This window comes from Kryptolebias marmoratus, linkage group LG17, assembly GCF_001649575.2.
Source record: "Kryptolebias marmoratus isolate JLee-2015 linkage group LG17, ASM164957v2, whole genome shotgun sequence".
Lineage (NCBI taxonomy): Eukaryota > Metazoa > Chordata > Actinopteri > Cyprinodontiformes > Rivulidae > Kryptolebias > Kryptolebias marmoratus.
Genome location: NC_051446.1, coordinates 16,040,411 through 16,063,245, shown reverse-complemented (window position 1 = coordinate 16,063,245; position 22,835 = coordinate 16,040,411). Strand labels below are relative to the sequence as shown.

At 37.1% G+C, this 22,835-nt stretch overlaps 1 protein-coding gene and 1 long non-coding RNA gene across 2 annotated transcripts in view; one reads left to right on the top strand and one right to left on the bottom strand.

The window, feature by feature from the left end:
• Positions 1 to 11,363, top strand: part of ngfrb (nerve growth factor receptor b) — a 32,102-nt gene extending 20,739 nt beyond the window's left edge. The window contains exons 4-6 of the mRNA XM_017438810.3: positions 1,802 to 2,024; positions 4,356 to 4,516; positions 5,809 to 11,363. Coding sequence (XP_017294299.1) covers positions 1,802 to 2,024; positions 4,356 to 4,516; positions 5,809 to 6,152 — 728 coding nt within the window. The 3' untranslated portion in view covers positions 6,153 to 11,363. The remainder of the gene's footprint in view (positions 1 to 1,801; positions 2,025 to 4,355; positions 4,517 to 5,808) is intronic.
• Positions 1 to 22,631, bottom strand: part of LOC119617877 — a 51,492-nt gene extending 28,861 nt beyond the window's left edge. Inside the window, exon 1 of the long non-coding RNA XR_005234322.1 lies at positions 22,395 to 22,631. This is a non-coding gene — a long non-coding RNA (uncharacterized LOC119617877). The remainder of the gene's footprint in view (positions 1 to 22,394) is intronic.
• Between the last annotated feature and the right edge of the window lie 204 nt (positions 22,632 to 22,835).

Here is a 22,835-nt window from a genome sequence, read left to right as displayed (position 1 = left end):
TGTGAGAAAGTATAAGTAAGTGACAGGAGAGGATAGGTTTCCAACAGAACTGCTAATGGTTGGAGCAATGTGGGCAGAAGGGGATGGACAAATGTGCTCTTATTATCATTAATGGTTCCTTGGGGAGGGGGGTGGGAAATTACCATCATGCGGGATCTAATGTGTGTGTAGGTGGGTGGGTGGTAGAGGCTGAAAAAGTAATAGGAGCGTGGAGATAGGTAATCTATCTGTGTTTGTGGCCACATTTAAACTTTGGATTATGTTTTCCTGCCATATTTTCGGTACAGAAATATTCTCATTGGCAGGATATTAAAGAATGTGCAGCATGCTTCTCCATCTGCAGCGAGGTAACCTTTGGTCTGGAGGAGGCCACCTTTGACTTCAGCCATTTGGCTTTGAGCAAAAAATATCCTGTGACATAATGAGACGTTAGGCTAAATCTGAAATCAAACAAAAGTCACAGAAAAACTGTCAGAAGAGCCACAATTTTCTTATAAAAATCAAGAAATATAAACAGTTTATTGCGCTACTTGAGAGTCCCACAGAGAATTACCGTTCAACTCTGCAGTTTCTCTCAGCTTTTTAGAGTTTATGTGCAGCTTCCAGAAATTTGATTTAGTTCAGATTTCATTTGTGTTCAGAGGAACCTGAAAGAAACATGCTCGAAACTGAAAAAGGTGCAAAGGAAATGAAACTGAAACACCATGCATCTAAAAAAAATATCTTTACAGGTTACCTTAATGACAAGAAATTTATTTACAAGATTTAGCTTATCTTACAAATAATGACACTATGCTGTACGGTTGTCCTCGAACCCAGGAGACCTTCCCAAATCACAAAAATAGGGCTATTCTACTGGTAGCCAGGGGGCCACACACGGCCCGTGGGTGAGCTCAGTCCAGCTAACCAATGACTTAATTTAAAATAAAAATCACATTAGAAAAAATAAATAAATCAGAGAGAGAAGCATTAAAATAAATCTAAAAAGGACTAATATTTCTGTCAGAGAAGTGATCCTGTTGTATAGATGATCTTTGACAGGGCTATACAACTCAGCCAGTCTGCCTAATAGTTCATTTAAAATAAAACTAGATCATAAATTAAATTTAGAAAATGATAATAATTGCCGGATGTCCGGCCCTTGAGCTGTTGGCTTTTAATAACTGTGACCCCCCTGAGCAATTTGGTTGAATAGCCCTGCACCAAACATCTGCAAAATTAATGTTAAAATAATGTCAAAATTAATTTGTCTGATTACTAGTACATCTATAATTGATTACTTTGTGTAGTCTACTCAATTCAAGATGCTTGCCACAGCTAATAAATCTTACCAAATACAAAATAGGCTACAACTTGGTCATTTTTACAGATATTGAGCTTAAGTTTGGTGTGGTAGTACCTGAGTGTCATCACTAACTCTATGAGCATTAACTGATTGTATGAGAACATTCTGTCAAACACTGGCAAAATATCTCGTAAATCACTGGAAGGATTTCAACAGAAATCTCAAACTAATCACTGGATGTACATCTACGACTGATTAACTTTTGAAGTCAGCCCAATTAAAGGTGGCCATCACATAAACTGACCTTTGAAAGCACAAAAACAACTAATAATTTACAGAGACTGAGGTAAAGTTGGTATGGGTGGTATTAGCTGAGAGCACTAACACATTGCTTGAGATCTTGTAATACTGCACAAGATTGCACACAATATTGTCAGAACAGCTGTAACTTAAAACTTTCCATTGGAGTACTGGATACTCATAAATATTCCCCCATCATCTGTTTGTTGTTTACAGCAACATCAACGCCATTTTCTCCTGCTTCCGTTACACCCTCTGATGAATACTCAATGCTGCCAGAGGTCTACCCTCCAGAGGACCCCACAGCAAGCCTCCCCACCACCACCGGAGACTCTAAGGAGCGGCTCTACGAGGGACTGAACGACAAGCTCATCCCCATCTACTCCTCCATCCTGGCAGCTGTTGTCGTTGGTGTGGTGGCCTTCATCATCTTCAAGAGGTGAGCAGGCTGCGCAGCACGTAGAACGACGTCTCACAAGCTAAACGCCAGACAAACGTTTTGGTGTGCAGTACATAGTTATTATCCAGATCATATTTAACAAGTAAATCAAAAGAATTTGTGAAAATATTAGATCCACGTGACTCACTAAGAACAGTGTCCCTTTATTTTACAATAAAAAAAGAAGTGAGGAAAACTATATCTCAAAAAGAAGCACTTAATTCAATCTTCCTTCCTTTACATTTATGTGACAGCTTAAAGATGTATTCAGAAATAATAATTATGACATCCAAGCTTTAAAACGATTCTTAAAGTCAAGATTATTCAAGCAGAAACAGTTGGTTAAACATGGCTGGTCAACAACTACAGGATCTTTATGAACTGGCTTGTAGCTAAAAACATTGCTTCTGATCCCAGTCCTTTATAAGGAATATTGTAGAGGAAGAGGAATATTCCAGATCAAATGCATGGTAAAAGGGTTCAGCTCTGTCTTTTGTGATTGTACTGCAATTTCAGAACATGGATGTTTTTTTTTCCAATACTGGGCCTCCTTGTTTGTGGCGGTACAAATAGTTCTTCAGGGATAAACCAGCTATTTTGGGAAAAAATATGAAGTTTGGTAGCTGTAAAAATATATTTAAAAAGCCACACTTTTAGTTTTCATATTCTTCTCCACTTTTTCATATTTAATGAAATCATCTGCTGCTTTTCTAAATGAGAACAGTTTCTTCTGGGTCACAATCTGGTTCCCTCACCACTTTTTCTCTGACACCCCCTAGTAAATATTGAATGAACAATATGTTTATAACTCTATGATCCAAGTGTTGCAAGCTTCTATAATCAAACATAATTTCTTTGAGACAAATCAAAAGACGAGAGGATAAACACTCCCGAAGCTTTTTGAGCAGCTGGTTCTGAAGGCCACTCTTCACACTTTTTGCATTAATATCTGTTGAAAAGCCATTTAGCTTCAGTTACATCTTATCAGCGCGTTAACTGTCTTCTGCAGCTAACATCAAAACAACTTCTTGTGGGATACCCTGCTCGTCTTAAAACAGCATACAACAACCTTATTTAACAGAAAAACACATTGATCAAATTAATCAAAGACAAGATTTTGTTCATCCCTAAATGTTTGATCTTGAATTACCCTTGTACATGGAAAAAAAGTGCATTTTTATCACTTGACTCCATGAAGGTTGGGAAATTATGTAACTGCCCGTATCTGTGTGTCTGTTAGCAAAAAATCTAATGAACCAGCACACAGATTTTAATGAAACTCTTGGAAAGTAATCATTAAATGTTCTTCTACAACTGATGACTTTTTGGAGTCAAGGTGGCTGATATAGCTAATCGACCTCAGAAAAAACACAAAAACGGCTCTAAATCAACCTTATTTTAACAGAAATTGAGGTGGGATTTGGTGTGGTAGTAGCTGAGACTCACCCCTATTGAGAACAGATGGCACAAGATCTTTGTTTAAACTCTGCCCTGCAAGAAAAGCTAGGCTTTTAATTTTAAATGTTTTTTTTTTTTCATTTATGTCAAGTTTTTGGTTATCATTCAAAATCTGGAGATATGTTTTGAATCCTTTCTTTTTTGTTTTGTTTTATTGGGTTTCAAACTCTAGAATGAGTCATCAGCATTAAAGGATTGGTCCAGATTTTTTAAAGTGTGGTTTTGGGGAAAGGTATAAACAGCAGTATCTTACCTGCTGTAGATAGCGTTTTTTAAAGGACCTTTATTAAAAAAGTTTTCTTATGTCCAAGTTGTCAAGCTAATGACTTGTTCAAAAGGGGCCAAGACCAAAGGTGGTTGTTTCCATCTTAAAATAAATTTGAACAATTCAAATAGGTCCGGGCTGAGACGCTTTTATAAATTATTACACTGCTGTGAATTTTGCGTTACACAGTTATTTTGAAAGAAATATTTTGATATTCTTACAAGAAGTGCATCAGGCTGCACTAAAAGTGCTACAGCTCACCGCTGCTAGTGCCACTTGCGTTTACCAATAATCATAGAGCTCTGCGTGAATAATATGTAATGCAAAACAGAGTGTGTTGAAAAGTTTATCAGAAAGCTTTTGCATAAATGTCTATGAATCTTTTGAGATTTGTTTTGAGAATTTGAAATGGCAAGAATCCACTTTGGTCTTGGTCCCCACTCAGATTAGCAAAATAAACTCTATTTCTCCCAAATGAGGTTGTTCAAATAGCTACCTGCATTAAGAAAAATAATATAGCATAACATCTGATATTACGTGTATTTTTTGGTATATGTTGTCGCAGCTAAAGCTGTCCATAACTCAACTTCCCATTCCGTCTCATTAAGGTGGAACAGCTGTAAGCAGAACAAGCAAGGAGCCAACAACTGCACTGCCAACCAGAACCAGACTCCCTCACACGAGGGGGAGAAGCTACACAGCGACAGCGGCATTTCTGTGGACAGCCAGAGTCTGCAGGAGCAGCAGGGCCAGACTCAGTCGCAGACAGGTAACTGGAACACTGACACACACAGACACCCCCCTCCCCAACACCCACACACACACTCACACACCCCACACAAACACACACTAATACCCACAAATACCTGCAGAAAAAGCCAGTGTTTATTTTCTTACTGAATTCCTTTTCAGGAGTAACTGGCATATAAGCCACAATTGGCACACATTTTTTTCCGTTTTTGTGAAAGTACATGCATCATAAGCTAAGCTGTCCCACCACATCAGTCAAAAGAAAAAAAAATCTCCCCAAGAATGAACCATCTGAGTGGTTCACTGACTCCACCTTAGCCGTAACCTTTCAAACATGCTGCGGCAAATTAAGTAACAAAAATTACTAAACTGACTGTGTGTGTGTGTGTGTGTGTGTGTGTGTGTGTATTTTTCTTTTTGGCAGTGTGTGTTCCAGCTGGTTTTACATAACTTCCCATCAAACCAGTTTCAGAGGGATTTTAAGGCTTTTTAAAACCATGTCTGCCAATTAAACAAAGTACAATGCAAAAAGTAAGGGATGTTGAAACATCTACTGGTAGTGCACTCTTTCAAATAATAAAAAAGTTACAAATAAAATGATCAGGAAGCAAAATAAAAATCATTAAAGCGCATTGCGTGAGCTTAAAATTGCCTTTTAGGTTTCATGTAATTCAAGACATCAGGCGAGCTACAAAAATTAGGATGAAAAGCTTTTAGGATTTATTTTTTACTTTCAAATGTTACACTTTTAAAAATAACAAATGATAAAAAGGGCTGAAGCACAAATCTGGGTGTCCTGCATGCTCATGCTCCTCAGTAACACTCCCTCAACAGAAGGCAAACACTGTTTCTAGTCTTTTGATTCCTTTTCGGGGGATTTTCTGCTCCGCTCTTTTGAAGTGTATCAAATATATTATAAAGATGATTAAGTAATGCTATCTCAGAATCTGTGGCTCTTTGTTTGGAATCACTGTCCTGTTGGTAAAAGTCATTTTTGTGTTTTCCAAGGTTAGTTGTCTGTGGTGGCCATCTTGAATCTGGTAGACTCCAAAAGTAAATTAGTTGTACATGTGCCTTCAGTGATTACTTTGAGAGTTTTACTGTAATTTATTCAGTGGTTTATGAGATATTTTACTGACAATACAGACAAACAAACACACACACACACAAAAGTATTTTTGCCCACCTCATTTTTGCCCTGGCTGCAGGCGATAAAAAAATAATATGTTCAATGGAACACCTATCTAAACATAAATAAAACTGAACCTTAAGATTTGAATAGAAAGTGACCATCTTAATTTTCCTCCACAGTCGTGACCATCGATGAAGAGCCCTGTTTGCTCCTTCCTCTTCACACTAGAGAGAAAGTGGAGAAGCTGCTTTTCAGAGGCAACAAAGGCGACGACTCCAACCACATTCAGGACAGCGACTGGTGCAACCTGGCGGGCCTCTTGGGGTATGAGGAGGAGCGGATTGCCTCCTTCCAGCAGGACGAGCATCCTGTCCGAGCACTGCTGTCCGACTGGGCGAGCAAGGACTGCGCCAGCATTGACACGCTGTGCACGGCGCTGCGTAAGATCAACCGAGACGACGTCGCCCAGAGTCTGGTGCTCAGCCCGAGCGCCACAAAACCCACTGCAACTTCTGTAGTTTAACTTTTAGTTTTACTGTGAGCCAAAACTTAACACCCTAGCCTGCTTATTGAAAAAAAGTCTTACATGGCATATTCCACGTTTTATGCTGCAACTGCTTAATGCCATCTTCTCATGAAGCCACTAGTTTACAAATTAAAGTAATCAAGGGAAAGATGTAAAAAATAAACACACTTTAAGAATATTAAATTTCAAACAAAAAAGAAACTGAGGTAAAACATACCCTTTAGATAAAACTATCATGTGTTACAGAAGTTCATTCTAACATTTTAAAATCCACATAACTTGCAACCCATGAGATTATTAACTTAACCTTATGTGAATCATTCCATTTCCATCACTGCCTTTTTACAATATAAAACATCCAGTTTGACATTTTTTTTTATTGTTGGCTTCATTCTGAAACATTGTTATTATCTGTGGCCTTTGCCATCATAATACTGTGTTATTGCCCTTATTCTGTGTTACCAAAGACGAGGAAACATTTTTAAACCGGACCTGTCGACTGACATTATTTACGTGCCACGTTAAATGTTTTAAATTTAGCTTGACGAATGGCTTGTGTCTATAACTGCTCCCGAATGAGGCCTGCATACCTCGGAGGACCTGGATCTGTGCAAACATGACACTCTGAGGAAGCACCTCTTCCCTCCCACAAAATCCACAGAAGGCCATTTGTCTTCTCTTATTTTCAAATTTGTGTTAGATGAGGGGAGCAGCAGTGCATGTGGACCTCATCTCATCTTCATCGTGAGCAGTGGCTGCTCATTGCCGACCTGGAGGTGTGTGGGTCAAGGCAACATGACTCCATTGTAGCTGCATGACACAGCTCACACACAGACTCCTTCATACGTACCCAGAAAAGGGTAGGAACCCTTGAAGCATAGGTGAACTTTTTAGTGCATAAGTGAAACCCCAGGACAATCCTATATCTTGTATATACATAGTGAGAATGTAGAGAAACAAATCATAGACATAGATTTACTTGGCATACACTCTTACAGTCTGTAGCCCTGCATGCATGTGCTGTAGCTTAACACACCAGAACAAAGCTCATGTGTACTTTTTGCATTCTTGGTCATTAATGAGGGAACAAAACACTTCGAATCCTGTCACTGAGCATTCTCACAAGGGGACCATATACTGTTTTTATCTGTAGCTATTTGATATAACTCTGTTACTAAGTATGTCAAAAGTATGCCATTTGCATTTAGATGGTGATAGGCTGCCATCATAGGCAACAGCATGCATGGACAATCCAAAAACTCTTACAAATCTCACACACAAAACATTCAGGACACAAAACAAAAGCCTAGAATTGACCAGTTTTTGTTAAACATTTTTCCTTAACTTCTCAGGGTATCAGGAATATTACAGTCAATTCTGGAGACATTTGCACCATCTATAACTGTTAAAAAGAAGCATGTTCATCCAAAGCAGTGATTTCTGCCATGACAATCCTTCTGGCAGATAAATCAGAGACAGAAACTAAGACCCACTTCACCCATGTCTGTCCTCTGTGACCTACATGAGCGTGGCTGGATTGGCAGAAAACCTCAGCTCTCCTGCACCCTCACCACACCCTGGCATGGATCTCTCAGACTGAATGCACATACATGCTAGAAAGTCCTTCCACATTAGCATGATGCTACCGCTATGAGTACCACACCTGCAGTAGGTTGTTTCCATGACCTTATCACCATCCAGTGTAACGGAGGCCTTAACACAAGGGGGGGGGGATAAAAAGGGAAAAGACGTTTTGTTTCTTCCTTGTTTGAAACAATGATATCTGGATTAAAGGAAAGTCAGAAAAATAGTTAAAGATTTTGAGTTCTGACAAGGTAAAGCCGTTTTGAACAAAGAAACGTCCACTAACTGTCCGTTTTAGATACAAGCATGCAGAAAGCGCTTTGACATTGTATTGTTTTGTGCCTATTTGAATTGAATCTGTGTAAAAATATTCTTTCCTAAGATTATGTTCTTAACCGAGAATAACATGGACCTACTTCTTTTGCTCGCTAATTGTAAGAGGGAAACTATTTGAAGGATGAAACAGTGAGATTAACTGTGTTAAAACACACTCAGACTTTTGCTGTTACAATAAGCACAGACAGTCATGCTTTAGTGTTACTTTACATGAAGGTATTCCTACTACTCTCTAAAGGCTGTTGTAATTTAACTCCTAAAAACAGTTCTATGTGGTATTACATTTCTGTTGAAGAATGTAGCACTTAAATGTATAATCATTTTTTATTTTGCGTCACAAGTGCCTGGGAATTGTTTCAGGTGAATATGTTGTACATTTGTTTTTGTAGCTTTATGTAAATGTCTTCTTCAATGATTTTATTTACTTGTAAATAATTTGCCTTTTTTAGATTTTACTTTAGTTAAAGTCTTGAAGGCACCATTGTACAGTATATACAGGGCTTTTCTACTCTATATCCTACTTAATTGTAAAAACAAACAAAACACACAAGGAAGTGAAGGGGCTGCCACTTTGAGGCAATTAAGTCAATATTCACTGCCTGCTACATTAAAGCTGTGTGACATTAAATGTACTTTCAAGACAAATATAAAGCAGATTCTGAAGTTTTACATAAACTATTAGCAGAAATGCATCGTACTTGATAAAGTGTGATTTCAGTTATTCTAAGGAGATAGTCTGGATTCTTTGGAATAGCTATATGTGGTCAGTATCTTACCTGCAGCAGACAACAGTCAAAACAATCTCAGTTTGGAGAATCAGGAAATTCTCATGAAGGACTCAAGCTAAGAGTTAGTCAGACTGGAGCCTATTTGTAGAAATAAAAAAAACTATAGTTAATACAATTGCTATTTTGCAAGGTTTTACAATCAATGTTGCCTTAGACAGTTATTGACATAAACATTTATGGTTATTTCCTATGCAAACATAAAGGAATGTTAAATCCCACAACAGAGTTTGCTTGAATTGTTGTGAAATTTCTAACGTTTCAGTCATTTTAAAAGGTTGAAATCCACTTTTAAAATTAGTCAAAGTCTGACTAGCCATTAACTTGGCTCCTCACTGAGAATTTCTTACCATTTCTCCAAACTGAGATTATTCTGACAGCTGTCTACTGTAGCTATGATACTGACTACCTACAACCTCTCCACAGAAACCACTTTAAACAAAAATTTTATTGATCCTTTTAGGTACAAAAACAGTAAAAGGAAATTTGAGCGTTTTTGAATATACAATCCAGGACAAAGGTTCAACTCAGAGTGCAACACGATTATTTTTTAATGAAGCTAAATGTTTGTAAGTTCAGCAAAAACTATTAGTATCTTAAAGTAAAATTCTTCAAATTTTACTTCAAAGAAGTATATGTGAACTCACACAACATGAGAAGTCTCGACTTTCAAAACATTTTCAGTTATAAAGCTGTTGACTAGATATGGGGAAATGATATGAACTTTTCTTGTGAACATTGCAAACACGAAAGCACCATAATTCTGTAATTTTAAAACAGAGTAAAAGCAGACTAAATGCTTCTTTTATTTTATGCTAGCCTTACTGCCTGCCACCTACATCTGTATGTCCTGTTATGCATCTTTGAAAAAGTCACTATTTTTTATTTTTGTATCTTTGCAGCTTAAGTCACTTGTAAAAGGTAACCACCATACCAGTTAAGCAGTATTTATATGTGAAATCACTAGCTGTAGAAACTACCATTATTCATTTAAGACAAAACAAAACATGTTAAAATTTGGGTAATAGTTTCAAAAAATACTGTTAGCCCCAAGTGTCAGAAAAAAATTGCACCAGCATCAATTTTAAATGTTTAACTATAAAAGATAAGCTTACAAACACACAAACAAAAACCCACAATAACTGTTTAAACTTGACAAAAAGCCTTTGATTTATTCACTTTTACAGTAAACAGGACACTTGTCACACTTTGGGGCTCCTTTGTCTTCTCTTTACCTAAGAGAAGTAATTTGGTTTAATGATTATAATCAGTGATATCAGTTATTCTAAACATAGCACAAAAAGTGAGGAATTCTGTATTTGGTTGATTATTTCTTTGTTATAATGAAACTTCTTGGCAATGAATGTTATATCTTTGGAAATCCTGTTTATTAAATGATGCCACATTTGTGAAGAAAATGAATTAGTGGGTTGAGCAGCGGAGTTGATTATGAGGGTTGAACCCATGAAAAACATCATAGCTTATTCTGCTATTGAATTGTTTGGTGTTGTTTGTTGGATTGGGCAATTGAAGAATAAAGAAACAAAACATATCGGCAATTAAACAATTTATTCATGTAACAAACATGAGCCTCAGTAGCATGTGGAAGAGCCATACACAGCTACAACAGCCTGGCACCACCTCCCCATGTTGCTCACCAGCTTGGTCACACACAGTTGTGGGATGGCATCCCATTCTTCAACCGGCATTTGTCGCAAGTAAGCCAATTTGGTTGTGTTGGTCACTCTGGAATGAACAGCATGCCCAAGCTGATCCCACAGTTGTTCAAAAGGGGTTAAGATCAGGAATGCAGGTAGGCCATTCCATCCTTTTCATTCATAAGTTATGGAGTTAGTCTCTGAGAAACCCCGCTCTGTGGGGGCGAGCATTGTCATCTTGGCAGACAGAGTTTGGTCCCAGACTGTGAAGACATGAGTTATCCACTGGTTGCTCACTGGTGCTGTCAATCAGGCAGTAGCAGAATAATCTGTTTGGAGTTGGCACAGATTTGGCATGTTTTTCACGGCTTTCCAACGATGTAAGATTTATTGCCAAAAAGCATTGTTACAACAAAGAAATAATCAACCAAACACAATTTTTTTTTTTTTACTATTTTGCTAAGTTTAGAAGATGCAAGGCCTCCGCTTGTTGCAGAAGAAATATTAAACAGCACATGCTTAAATTAGACCTCTTATGCAGAAAACCCAGTTGAAGATGAAAGCAGTAATACTGCACCTAAGGTTCAAAGTATAATTATGCAAGAAGAGGGTTAGGGTTAAGAGTGGGTTAGAGAAATAGGGAGTTCTTTACAGTGTACATCTAAGAAAAAGCTCTGGTAATAAAGTTAATAGTGAAAAGACTGACAGCATACCTGGACTGAATTGTACAGATCTCAGAAATACTGAATGTTCCATGTATACTAATACATTTACTGTTCTCCACTTAATGTGACTTTGCTGACATTCCTACAGCAGATAAGCAGTAAATAAAGTTGTTCACATGACTTTTTCTCTGTATTTATCCACATTACATAAACAAATGTGCACTTTGGCCTCAGGCTTCATCATGAACAAGACAAGAGTGAATACACTATAAAAAAATATTTTCATACATTTTCTTTACCTGCTTGTTCCTGTTCAGTGTTGTGGTGAGCTGCGGTGACCTTGGACAGGTCACCCATCCATCACAGGGCTAATCAATTCAAGATTTATTTTAGTAGAGTCAGCTTTTATTTAGAGTATTTTATGTAGTCACTACTTCTTGCATGTCTTAAAGCAAGTATGTAGCAATAAAGCTAATTTAACTTGGGCTAAATTCTATATCATGGTTTTATCCTGATACGGAGTAAGTAAAAGATTCTTCTACAGATGGAATAAGTTTAGGAAAGTAATATGCAGTTAACTATCATCATTTCATCATGTCATTGTTGTGAAGCCAAATATTTTCATAGTAAATACATTTGTTACAGAGCACAGAGAATGAACAAAACAGCAGAAGTCTTCATCCAGACTTGGCCTGTTAGGCTAATATAGTGTTCTGTCACACCGGGTGCCATTTTTGAGAAAAAAAAGTGGTTTTCTTATGCTGAAAATGGCAAATAACTAACCTTTGTTTGACTGGCCATTATCCTAGCCTGGTGGAAGACTTTCCTCCATACTCAATGCTCTGTGACTGATGTCAAGGCTGATAAGGTAGTAATTATTTATAACTATTTGACAGAACATCACTTCAAAACTGACCAGACTGTTCCTTTAACAAAACAAGAAACAAAACCATAAATGTCTCACTGCAGGATTACATGGCTGTATTACTTAACACGATGCTGGATTTGGATTTGTTTTGACATAGTTATTCCTTCCTGAAGTGAGAATTTGTAACAAAGCCCGCATAAAAAAAGTAACATTATGACTTTTTAACGGTGTCTTGGAAAGAAATTCTGTAGAGAAGAGGAAAATAAAACCGAGGATTGTAGTGAGATGTTTATCACTATTAATAGATCAAAAAGGTATAAAATGTGTTCCACATTACACTCCACCCCCAGACCATATGTGTTTGACTTTACTTCTAAAAACACATTATCATTATTATTTATTACAGCGAAATGGTTTACATTTTAAAAGGTTTGCCCTCAGACGTGTGGAGACCATGAGGCATGAAGCTCAAGCCAAAAGGAGGTAGAAGAGGTGGTGTGGGAGGTGTGAAGTGGAGGCAAAAGGAACAGAATAGGATGATCTAGCTCCTCTTTAGCTTCATTAAATTGATTGCACAAACCACAGCATCTCATGTTGTTATTGGTAACACAGCACTATCATAATAGCCTGTCAGCACAGCCCGGTGAGTGATATGGGAAATTAATGGGCCATGAAATGGCACATGCTGGTTTCATATTTTTCTGTCACTGGACTTTCCTCAGTGGGAGTGTTAAAAGTGTCAAAATACAATGATGGATTAGCAAAGCATGGAAGTGTTTTGTAATTGCTTTTCTTGCTTTTACACAGAATTTAAACATATCATGACGAAAAAAAAAGATGTGATAATGTTTAGCATCATTTTCATAAAATAACATTTAGGAGAAATAAATAAATAATAAATCTGAGCTCTGACATAAAAGCTCTGTGTCCATTATGGTCATAGTGCTATATGGGTCATAAATATGGAAATCCTTCTTTTAGATTGTGCAAAACATTGAACTAACTTTAAATATGCAATATAAATTAATTTTAAAAAGGGCAAATATTGGTAGACCACTTATTCAGTAAGGTGACATTGTGTTTTTATTTGTTCGGCTATTACTGGTACAAAAAAATAAATGTTAGGAATACGGTTACTTAGAACATATATTTTTTACAATTTAAAAAAATGTATCATGTATGTATATATTTCTGACTACTTGTGTGAATGCCAATTCAACATTCACACTATTGTTTTCCTAATTTTCAGTACTTTTATTTATTTATTTCAATCTAACAAATTTCGCATACTTTGTATCTTAGCCAATCGTATATCAAAACATTCAGCTCATTCAGGAGATGTGCGCTTTGACTTGACTGTTTTTTTTGCTTTTAATTTTTATATTTTTTGAAACATTTAACTTTATTTACAAATATTTACCCTAAAGAAATAAATTGAGATCACTTTTTTTTAAATATATACATATATTCACTGTAAAATCTGTTTCAACATAATCACTTTATTTTTGTCTTCCTTATGCTACTTTTCCATTATCATTCTGCTTTTTGAAGTTTTTAGCTAGCATTTTGCTACATAGCTTTGACCTAATGTTTTGCTGTTTTACCTAGATTTTTGATCCTTTTAGTTAGCATTTGCTACTTTCAGCTTCTGCTTCTTTATACTTTAACAACCTAATTTCAGAGTCTTCATTAAATTTTATTAAATTAATTCAGCACTCAGCATCCACACTGCATTTTTGCAGAAAATACAATTTCTTTAATGATTATTTTGCATTCATTTTAACTGGAAGATTATTACACAATGCACCAAAACTGTCAAAAACTTTACATAGAAGGCCTGTTTTATTAGACTAAAATCCCATTAAATTTGATGTAACAGTCTTTAAATCTGCCTCCGCTTGTTCAGATCAGAAATGACAGAAGCCGCGTGTAAAGCATCAGTATCCAGTATCAGTCTCTAACTGCCCCCTTTTGCACAAATAGAAAACACATTGCCTGTCTAACTGCTGCTAACCTCCAGCGAGTCGTTAGCGAGGAATGCTTGACGCGGGAAGAGAAACATGTGTGCCGAAGTGGCATGTGGTGGTGAAAGGGGATAAGTCACGTTGAGTTTGGCTGACCAGTTCGATTTTGAGTAGACGTTAAAGAGAGAGACGAAAAGTCGCTTTGACTGATCAACCCTGCTTATAGACCCTGAAGAGCCACAAGTGTTTGACCCCATCTTGTCACATACATGCATCTTGTTCGTTCTGTGCACAGGGTTCTTTTACAAGGTCACAGGTCACAAGCATCTTTGCATGTACGTGCAACTCAGCAAATAGCTGCTCTATGAGGATCTTGGTAGATTTTAAAGATGAACAATTTTTCTGTAAGAAGTCTTCAGAGGATCTCAGATGAAGGAACATGTGCTGTCTGTGGTTGTGTTGGACAGTAACAGGAGACCTGTGGTGTTTGAAAGGAGAGGTTTCTTGCTTGGGACAGTACAGGAAAAGTATCTGATCTGCTGAGCCCAAAGGTTGCTGTCTGACAAGGTAATGAGGTAAAACAGAGGTTTGTCTTTCATGGATACAAATAGGTGCGGATGTGAGGGTCAGTTTCAAATCCTATTCTGTTTTGTAAATAAAGGATAAAAGGACTGAGCAGGTGATGTTTGGTATAGAATATTCCTAACACATCCACAGAGGTCAGTTTATTCTCCACTTCAACTCTTCAAAAAAACATCAAATTAAAAGCCAAGCTTTACATGACTGAGGTTTAGACTAAGATTGTCTTATTTTGAGAAAAGTTGAAGTTGTAGCGGTTTTGGTTAAACCTTGAAAATATTGTTATGCACAATATCATGCAATATCACAATGTCACACTCTGAGTATGTGTTGGGGATGACTCTCTGCTACTACCACACCACTTTTTAGCCCAGTATCTGTTTAATTGGCTGGGTTATTGCCTTTTCTTGTGTTGGCTAAGGTTGTTTTTGAATGGCAGCCATCTTGAATTAGGTTGACTCTAATAGTTAATGAGTTGCACATATATGTTTAATGATCGCTTTCTGAAAGTTTATTCAATTATTTATAAGATATTTTGCTAAAAGTACAGATAAACAAACATGCACACACAGAACTTCACTATTCAAAAGGAACTGTGTTACAAATTCTCTTCCAACCTGTCAGTCTAAAAAAATGAACTGCTGCGGTTTTTGACTTTGTTCTGCCTGTAATCATCACCTATCACCTGCTCATGTTTGCTGAAACACACGGTCAGGCTCTCCCTGTGACCCACACAGTTAAGTAAAGGGTGATGAAATTATATCTTTAGTATGAGCAAATGGAGGGACAAGGGGATGAAGAGGCGGAGAGGGAAGCAGGGTGAGTCCATTTTGTTTCCCTCTGAGTAAAGGAAATTCTATTAGGCCTTTAATAGGGCCATTTTTCACCTTCTTCCACACTGACCTATTACTCAACTCCTCCTCCAGTCTTTCCTCTCTGCTGTCTCCTCTTAAAAGTCAGTGCATCGTCATTAAAGGGTTGCCTCCTATTTATCTAACTCTAAATGTCTGCCTTGTACTTTCCTATCTTTTCTATTTTTAACAAACAAGAAGAATTAAAATCTGTGGCCACAGACCGCTCAGAAACTGAGGGAAAGTTTTAGAACAATCAAATCTAATTCTTTTAAAGTAAAGGTCTAAAATTCAACGAAGAAATGGATGCCGTCCACCACCTTTCATGCCATAGTTTTAGACTATGATGGTCTTACGATGAGAAATGAAGTTGTAGCTATTTTGGTCAAACCTTATAAAATAACATTATGTGCAATCTCATCAAATTTTTCTTATCTTAAACAAGCCAGAAAACATTGTCTCCCCCTACTCTCAGTCTGTGTTAAAAGCCAATTACCCTCTGGGAGAAGCTTCTGACAGGAGTCTCATCAGTCTACGATCTCTCAGCAAGAAAAAAAAAACAAGTGTATTTTTTGAGCATTGCGACTAATTGAGCCTTCTTGAGCAGTACAGAGTGATCTGCTTTGGGCTGTTTTCTGGAGGGAACATACCAAAACCTGAACCTTTGGTCCCAGTATTCTGTACTCTGAAATCTGATCCATTTTCAGAATAGCGAGAGACAAGAGCCGATGTTCTGCAGCTCCTATAATAAACAGGACTGGGTTTTAGTTCCAGCAGGTTGCCTCTGTGATGAATGCAGGTACAGAGTGATGGTTGTGATGTCACTTTGATATGGCCTCTAAATAAAGGAATGATGTATTATTGCACTGGATAAATCATGCTGGAGCAAATTACCAGATTTCAAACAGATAATACTGTTCTATACTAAGATACGGAGCTTTCCCACATTTATTCAGTCATCCAAATGAGACAAAGAGCTTGTGGTCCTTCATCACTGTGTTCTTTATCTACTAAGGATGTTGATACCCCATTGAGGAATTTTTTTAATATTGTTCTGTGAATAGAGAATGCTGTTGTGCAAAAGTACAAAAATTAAAAAAAAGCAAATACACATATAAACAGTCCTACTCAATTCTAGTGTTTTATTTGTACACTGTAGCTTTTAAGTGCAACTCAAATGAGCCAGACTTTTAAAATAACAACATCTGAATTAAAGAAAGTCAATCAATATTGTGGTAAATGACACCACAGTTTACAAATCGGTTTTCTTTTTTTTTCACTGTATTGCTCAATTATGTTCAGAATTCATGAAGGCAGACAGGGACATTTTTGGTCAACAAGAGTTGTAATGTCAACCTGAGGCAGAATGTGTTGCAGCTTGTCTGTTTTTGATGCTTGCAAAACTGGATTGAAGACCTTGTGAGTCAAGAGTGCAAGGCTTCCTCTGACTAGTTCTCAAATTTGGCAGAAAGCCAGACCATAAAAAACAAACACATTAAAAAAAGCTGAAAACAACAGACTCCTTTCATAAGAAAATGGGACAATGCACACATCCCCATAAAGCTCTAGAAATTTTCAGGAAGTTACCGTTTAAAATACTTTTTTAGATTAAAACAGAGTTTAATGTTACTGACAGCTGTATACCAGTTGGACAGTAGTAATAGTTTGTGAATATGGACTTTATCTGTGCCACCTGAACAGTGAAAACCATCCCAACTCATTCTTATTCATCCTTCTTAGACAAATACAACTGTCAAAAGTGTAAATACCTTTAAATATCATCTGTACATGTTTGGGTTATAGTTAACTTCGGAAATAGAAGCAAGCAGGAAAACTCGGACATTTGAAATTATGTAATCTTTTTTTTTAAATCAAAGACAGATTCAAAAAATCAGAATGTCAAGTCCAAATATTTCATAAAACATGCTTCCAAAATACTCATCTTTTTCTTTTTATGGGGCATAGCCAAATGATAATATTGCCTGTGTCTGTTTGTGTGTGTGCTCGTTTGTCAGAATAAAAAAAAAAAGTCCAAAACAATAAATTTGCTAACCCTCAGGGCTCTTTCTTCCCCTCATTATGGGTCATGACCTTCTGTGTTGAGTTTAAGCAAGAGGGTCACCGTGTCTGTCTGACACACACAACACCAGATACTTCGGTATTCAGCCTCAATCTTCTCCATCCCACACTCCCCTTCCCAGATTTCTACAGAGGCGGTACACCGAGTGTCAGGTTCAGCTACAGTATCAGCTGTCAGGGATTGGAGTTAGATCAAAGTGGGAGGTTGAAAAGAGTAAGATCCATACCCCAACTCCAAACTATACAAAGAAGCTGAGGAGCAAACCCCTCTCCCCTGGGAGTTGTAATGGGAGTGGTTGATTACCCCTGTGCAAAACCATTTGGGCTGACCTGAGGGAACAACAGCTGAGGACAGCATAAAGCCGCTGTAAATATAGGTTTGGCTAGTGAGTTTTGCATCGACAATTGCTCTGCTGTCTCATCGCAATACATGAACTCATTACGTGCAGTTTTATCCATGTTGTTTCAGTCTGCTACATCATAAAGAGCTACCCTCCTTCCCTACAAACCAAGAACAAATTAAGTTAGGACTGATCTGCTGCCCAATTTATCTCAAATCTTCGCCAATTCAGATCTAATTTCAGCCTCTTAGTACCACAAACAGGAAGCGGAGCCAGTCGATAAACAGCCGATGGTCACTGTTGAAGGGGGCACCGTGCTGGTGGAGTGGTAGAGTTATGAAATATGGTAACGCACTGGAAAAGAAAAGCAGACTGGTTGTTATTATCCCGCATCCAGTCCATCACTTACTCCATCGGCCTCTGGCCTTATTCCTGGGGTAAACTTGATTAGCGTATGCCAGCAAATTAGCTAAAAGGATTTTAAGTTGATTGGAAATACTCAGAAAAGTAGATGTAACTGGAACATTATAAATGGCTTGAAAATTGGGAATGAGGTTTAAATTTTATTAAATGTAACTTATCATTGTTTACACACTTTAAGAAAGAAGAGAATGAATGAAAACTTTTAGCCATAGGACAAAGCACAAACAATTGAAATGTTTGCAGTCTCGAGATGATTTCCAAAAACAAAACTTAATTAAAAAATAATATATTTTTTTGCTATATTGGACAGATAAAACCGTGCAATTAAGAAAAATAAAAAAGTTTAATAATTGTTTTTGTCATTATGCCCATATTTAATTAGCCAAATTGAAAAGCTTGCATACTTCAACCAAAAATAGGGTCAAAAGTCTTTTCTATGGTTATTTTGTGGGCTGGGAGCTTGAGAACCATTGATCTAAACTGTGAAATGATTTAAACTTCTTTAATACCAAATTGGGTTTCTACTGGTGAGGTTAAAATTGTTCCACAATATAACTTAAACACCTTATTTTCTTAAACAAAAAGGACATTTAGTATATTGGTAGAAGAATGTTTGAGATGCAGCTGCCAGAAAAAAGACAGAGGAGATATATGGATGCAGTTAGAGAGGACATGAAGGTAGTTGGTCTGAGGACGCAGAAGACAGAGTTAGATGGAGGAGGATGGCTCTCTATGGCAAACCCCTGAAAAGATACAGCCAAAAGCAAAAGAAGAAGACTTGCTTAAACAAAAGAGGAAAATGCCAACATTTTTTGACAATGAAAATAAATGAGTTCTGTTTCTCCAATGACCTGTCCAGGGCGCCCCCTGCCTCTCGCACAGTGACTGCTGGAGATAGGCACCAGCTCCCCGTGATTCAGAAAGGAGAAGCAGGTAAAGAAAATGGATGGATGGATGTTATAAACAACTTTGGGACTGTAGTAATGTTTCCCTTTTGTTACATTATCAGAAAATAAACAACAACAAAAAATTGCACAGTGGGGGATTAGAAAGATTTCTTAACTGATAAGATGCAAATTTTGTTGTTATTTTTTTTTTAGGAGACAGATTCAGAAAAGCAATACACCCACTCAGAACCAGTTTATATCTTTGCAGGACAAGAATAATTACAAGTTTCCAGACTAAATGAAGCAGTCATGGGCTGACAGTAAAACAAGATATCAATGGGAAGCCCTCTGGTCAACATATGATCTAATAATTCAGAAGGCAGACTGATGGAAACAGCATGTCTTAGATATCATCCATCCATTTTCTTTACCCACTCCTCCTTTCTGGGTCACAGGGGACTGGTGCCTGTCTCCAGCAGTCACTGTGGAAAAGGTGGGGGACACTCAGGACATGCCCCAAGTCCATCACATGGCTACATCGAGACAAATAACCATTCAGGCTCTAACTCACACAGAGGGACAATTTTAGAGTTGCCAATAAACCTAACATGCATGTTTTTGGTCTTTGGGAGGAATCTGGAAAACCCGGAGTAAACCCACGTGTGCACAGGGAGAACATGCAAACTCCACCCAGAAAGGCCCCAGGTTGGGAAGCAATCCTGCAACCTTCTTGCTGGGAAGCGACAGCTCTAACCACTGCACCACCGTGCCACCCTGTCTTAGATACCATTGATCATATTTACAATGTTAGTTGCACAATTTTAATAGCTAATCATTTCTGGATATTGACATCTTCATACGGTATAATAATCCAGTAGTGGAAAGTTAAACAGTAGACGTTGGTTTTTCCTTATTTTAATTTAAATAAGTTAAAGTACAGTTTTTTTTAAACAGCAAATTTTCACAGACTTCTAAAAACTATCAGAACATTTGTGTAGATTAGGAAATGTCATGGTCAGCATGCAAAGGGATTGGCAGGGAATAAGTCTTTCAATTTACAAAGTGCTGACTATTTTCCCACATGGTTTGCTGAGTCAATTTCTTGACTTCTAGTGTTGCAGGTTCAGTCTTTCTACGGTTCTCAGGAGTCTACAGTTTACCAAAGAAATTTAATTAGTTTCAACAGAAACAGATGGATATCAAGACAGGTTGAAACTAAACAAAAGACCTGATGAAACACTAGAAAACACACTACAGTTCCCACAAATTGCTGTGTAAATTGCACAATGTGTTCAATCAAATTAACTTATAAGGGAAATTGGAAATCAGTGGTACAATCTTGTTATGTTGTTTGTAATTACAGCTGAAATTTGGCAATAAATCATTCCTGTTGAAACATTCTGTAATGACAAAAATGGTTTTGTTGATTTCATCCTTTAAAAGAGATCACATTTACGACTAATTACCCAGATATTGGTAATATAACAGAGCAAGTAAGTTTGAACACCTATTCCAGAGCGAAGTTCACAAATTAACTCAAGTTCAGATTTTTGAACCGAAGTTCACATGTGGTCAGTGGTGCTGACATGAGAGGTGGTAAACGGGGAATAAGCAGGTCAAACGTCAGATGGGACCCTTGCTGACCCTTGAGAAGCACCACACAGGGGACTTTATGAGGGAATCCAATTTACCCCGCTGGGTTCTCAGCATCTAGTAAAAGTCAACAAGCTGTCACTCATAGTTCTCCTTCATTCACCACTGTGGTCATCTTTCCTTCAACTTTCCTCCCCTTCATTTAGACTCAATCTTTACCCCTTTCACACACTTCCCCCATCAAAGCACGAGCTGCTTATAGGAAACAATAATCGTGCAAAAAAGTGAATTTTTTTTTGTATTCCATTCAAAAACCGTTTTCCGACAAATTTTGTTTTTCATGGAGGTCATCCATTGTCAAGGCAGTCTGTCTCCTGCACCTAGGAGAGCATGATAAAGTAAGTGTATGACAGAAGTTTACAAAAGAAAAGTAAGATATGACTTGCCACATATGGGTGTTGTTAGGTTTGACATATGTCTTTGAAACAAACTCTTTGAAGCTTTAAAAACTGCATTTAGTTAAATATAATTAGGGTTAGGTAAGATTACCCACAAAAGACCAATGACAAACAGGAGAGTATGTCATTTTGAGGGCAGAAACAGAGTCGGACAAACAAACATTTTTAAAGTGTCTACTTTCTCACAGTAATTCTATCTAAAGCCAATATTAGTGTGTTTTCAACACAAAACGGCCAATCAAAGAGTGTATGAACTGTATTGTCATTTGCAGATGTCATGTATGGACAAACAGGTAAGTTAATCTGCCCAAATAATGATCTCCAGAAGAATATAAGACAAAACTAAAAGAAAATTTGGGAAATTCACTCTGCTGAGTGCTAAATGACTGCTGTAATTTGCTAAAGAAGCTGAACCTGAATTGTTTAAAGCTAGCATAAGAAGACAACATTAGAGCAAGTATGCTAAAGCAGATTTCAAAGAGAATATTTTTCAAGGAATTAAGGAGATTCCAATGCATTTCTATTAATAAAATAAATAAAGTTATAGGCACAGCACGCATCTCTTGAATAAGCTGAACTTTTTGATCTATAAATGATTAAAATAACAAAATATGCAGAATTAGTTATCTTACAAAAATGTATGAAAAGAACATACAGCCGCAACAAAAAAAACAAAATAGGAATACTGTGAAGCATTTACACAGCCACCAGTATTTGCATTGAGGGAAAATATTGAGTGAAGTGCAGGTGAAGTAGGCTAATTAGCAAATTAGGACCAGGTGTGAGGTAAGAGCAGAGGGCAGCACTCACTGAAACAAACTGTGGGCTGTAATAAAACCAGAAAATAAAAGCAAAACCAATCAAATGAAATCAAGCTGATCTTCACAGAAACAAGGATACAAAACCATGAAAAGCAGAGAAAGAAAAACCAGAAAAAAACAAACATCACAGCAAGAAACTCTATACATACTCTTATAAAGTTCTTTTGTTACAATATGTGTTGACATTTTTACTAGCAAAAATTTAAGAGAATTTTTTGAAACTATGTCAAGATTTGCACTAAAAATGAGTTAAATTGTTCAATTATTACCTGAAAAATATTAAAGTGATAGTTCAGATCTTTTGAAGTGGGGTCTTGTGCAAATGTCTTGAGCAATAAATATCTTACCTGTTGCAGATAGCTCTTTGAAGTACCTCAGTTTGGAGAAATAAACAATAGTTTTCACAGGATTGACAAGTTACCGGCTAATTCAAGTGGGGTCAAGACTAAGTGGATTGCTGTTGTCTTAAAACTCCACCAATATCCAAAATTTCATAGCTGTTCTTTTGAGCTGTCAGGATTCAGTTTTACTGTTTCTTTTGGTTTGGGTTTATTGCTGTCTTCACGTTTTGTCTTGTTCCCTGTGCTTCTGTTCACTTCTCCTCAATCTATCTCTGCCACACCCATTCTTCTTCTTCTTCTTTTTTAATTTTTATTGGCGGTTGGCAAACAACGAATTTGGTGCATTACCGCCACCTACTGGTATGGAGTGTGGACCAGAATGACGCTCAAAACTAAATTCTATTAAATAATTGTGTTAATTTAAGATAACGAAATATTATTTGAAAA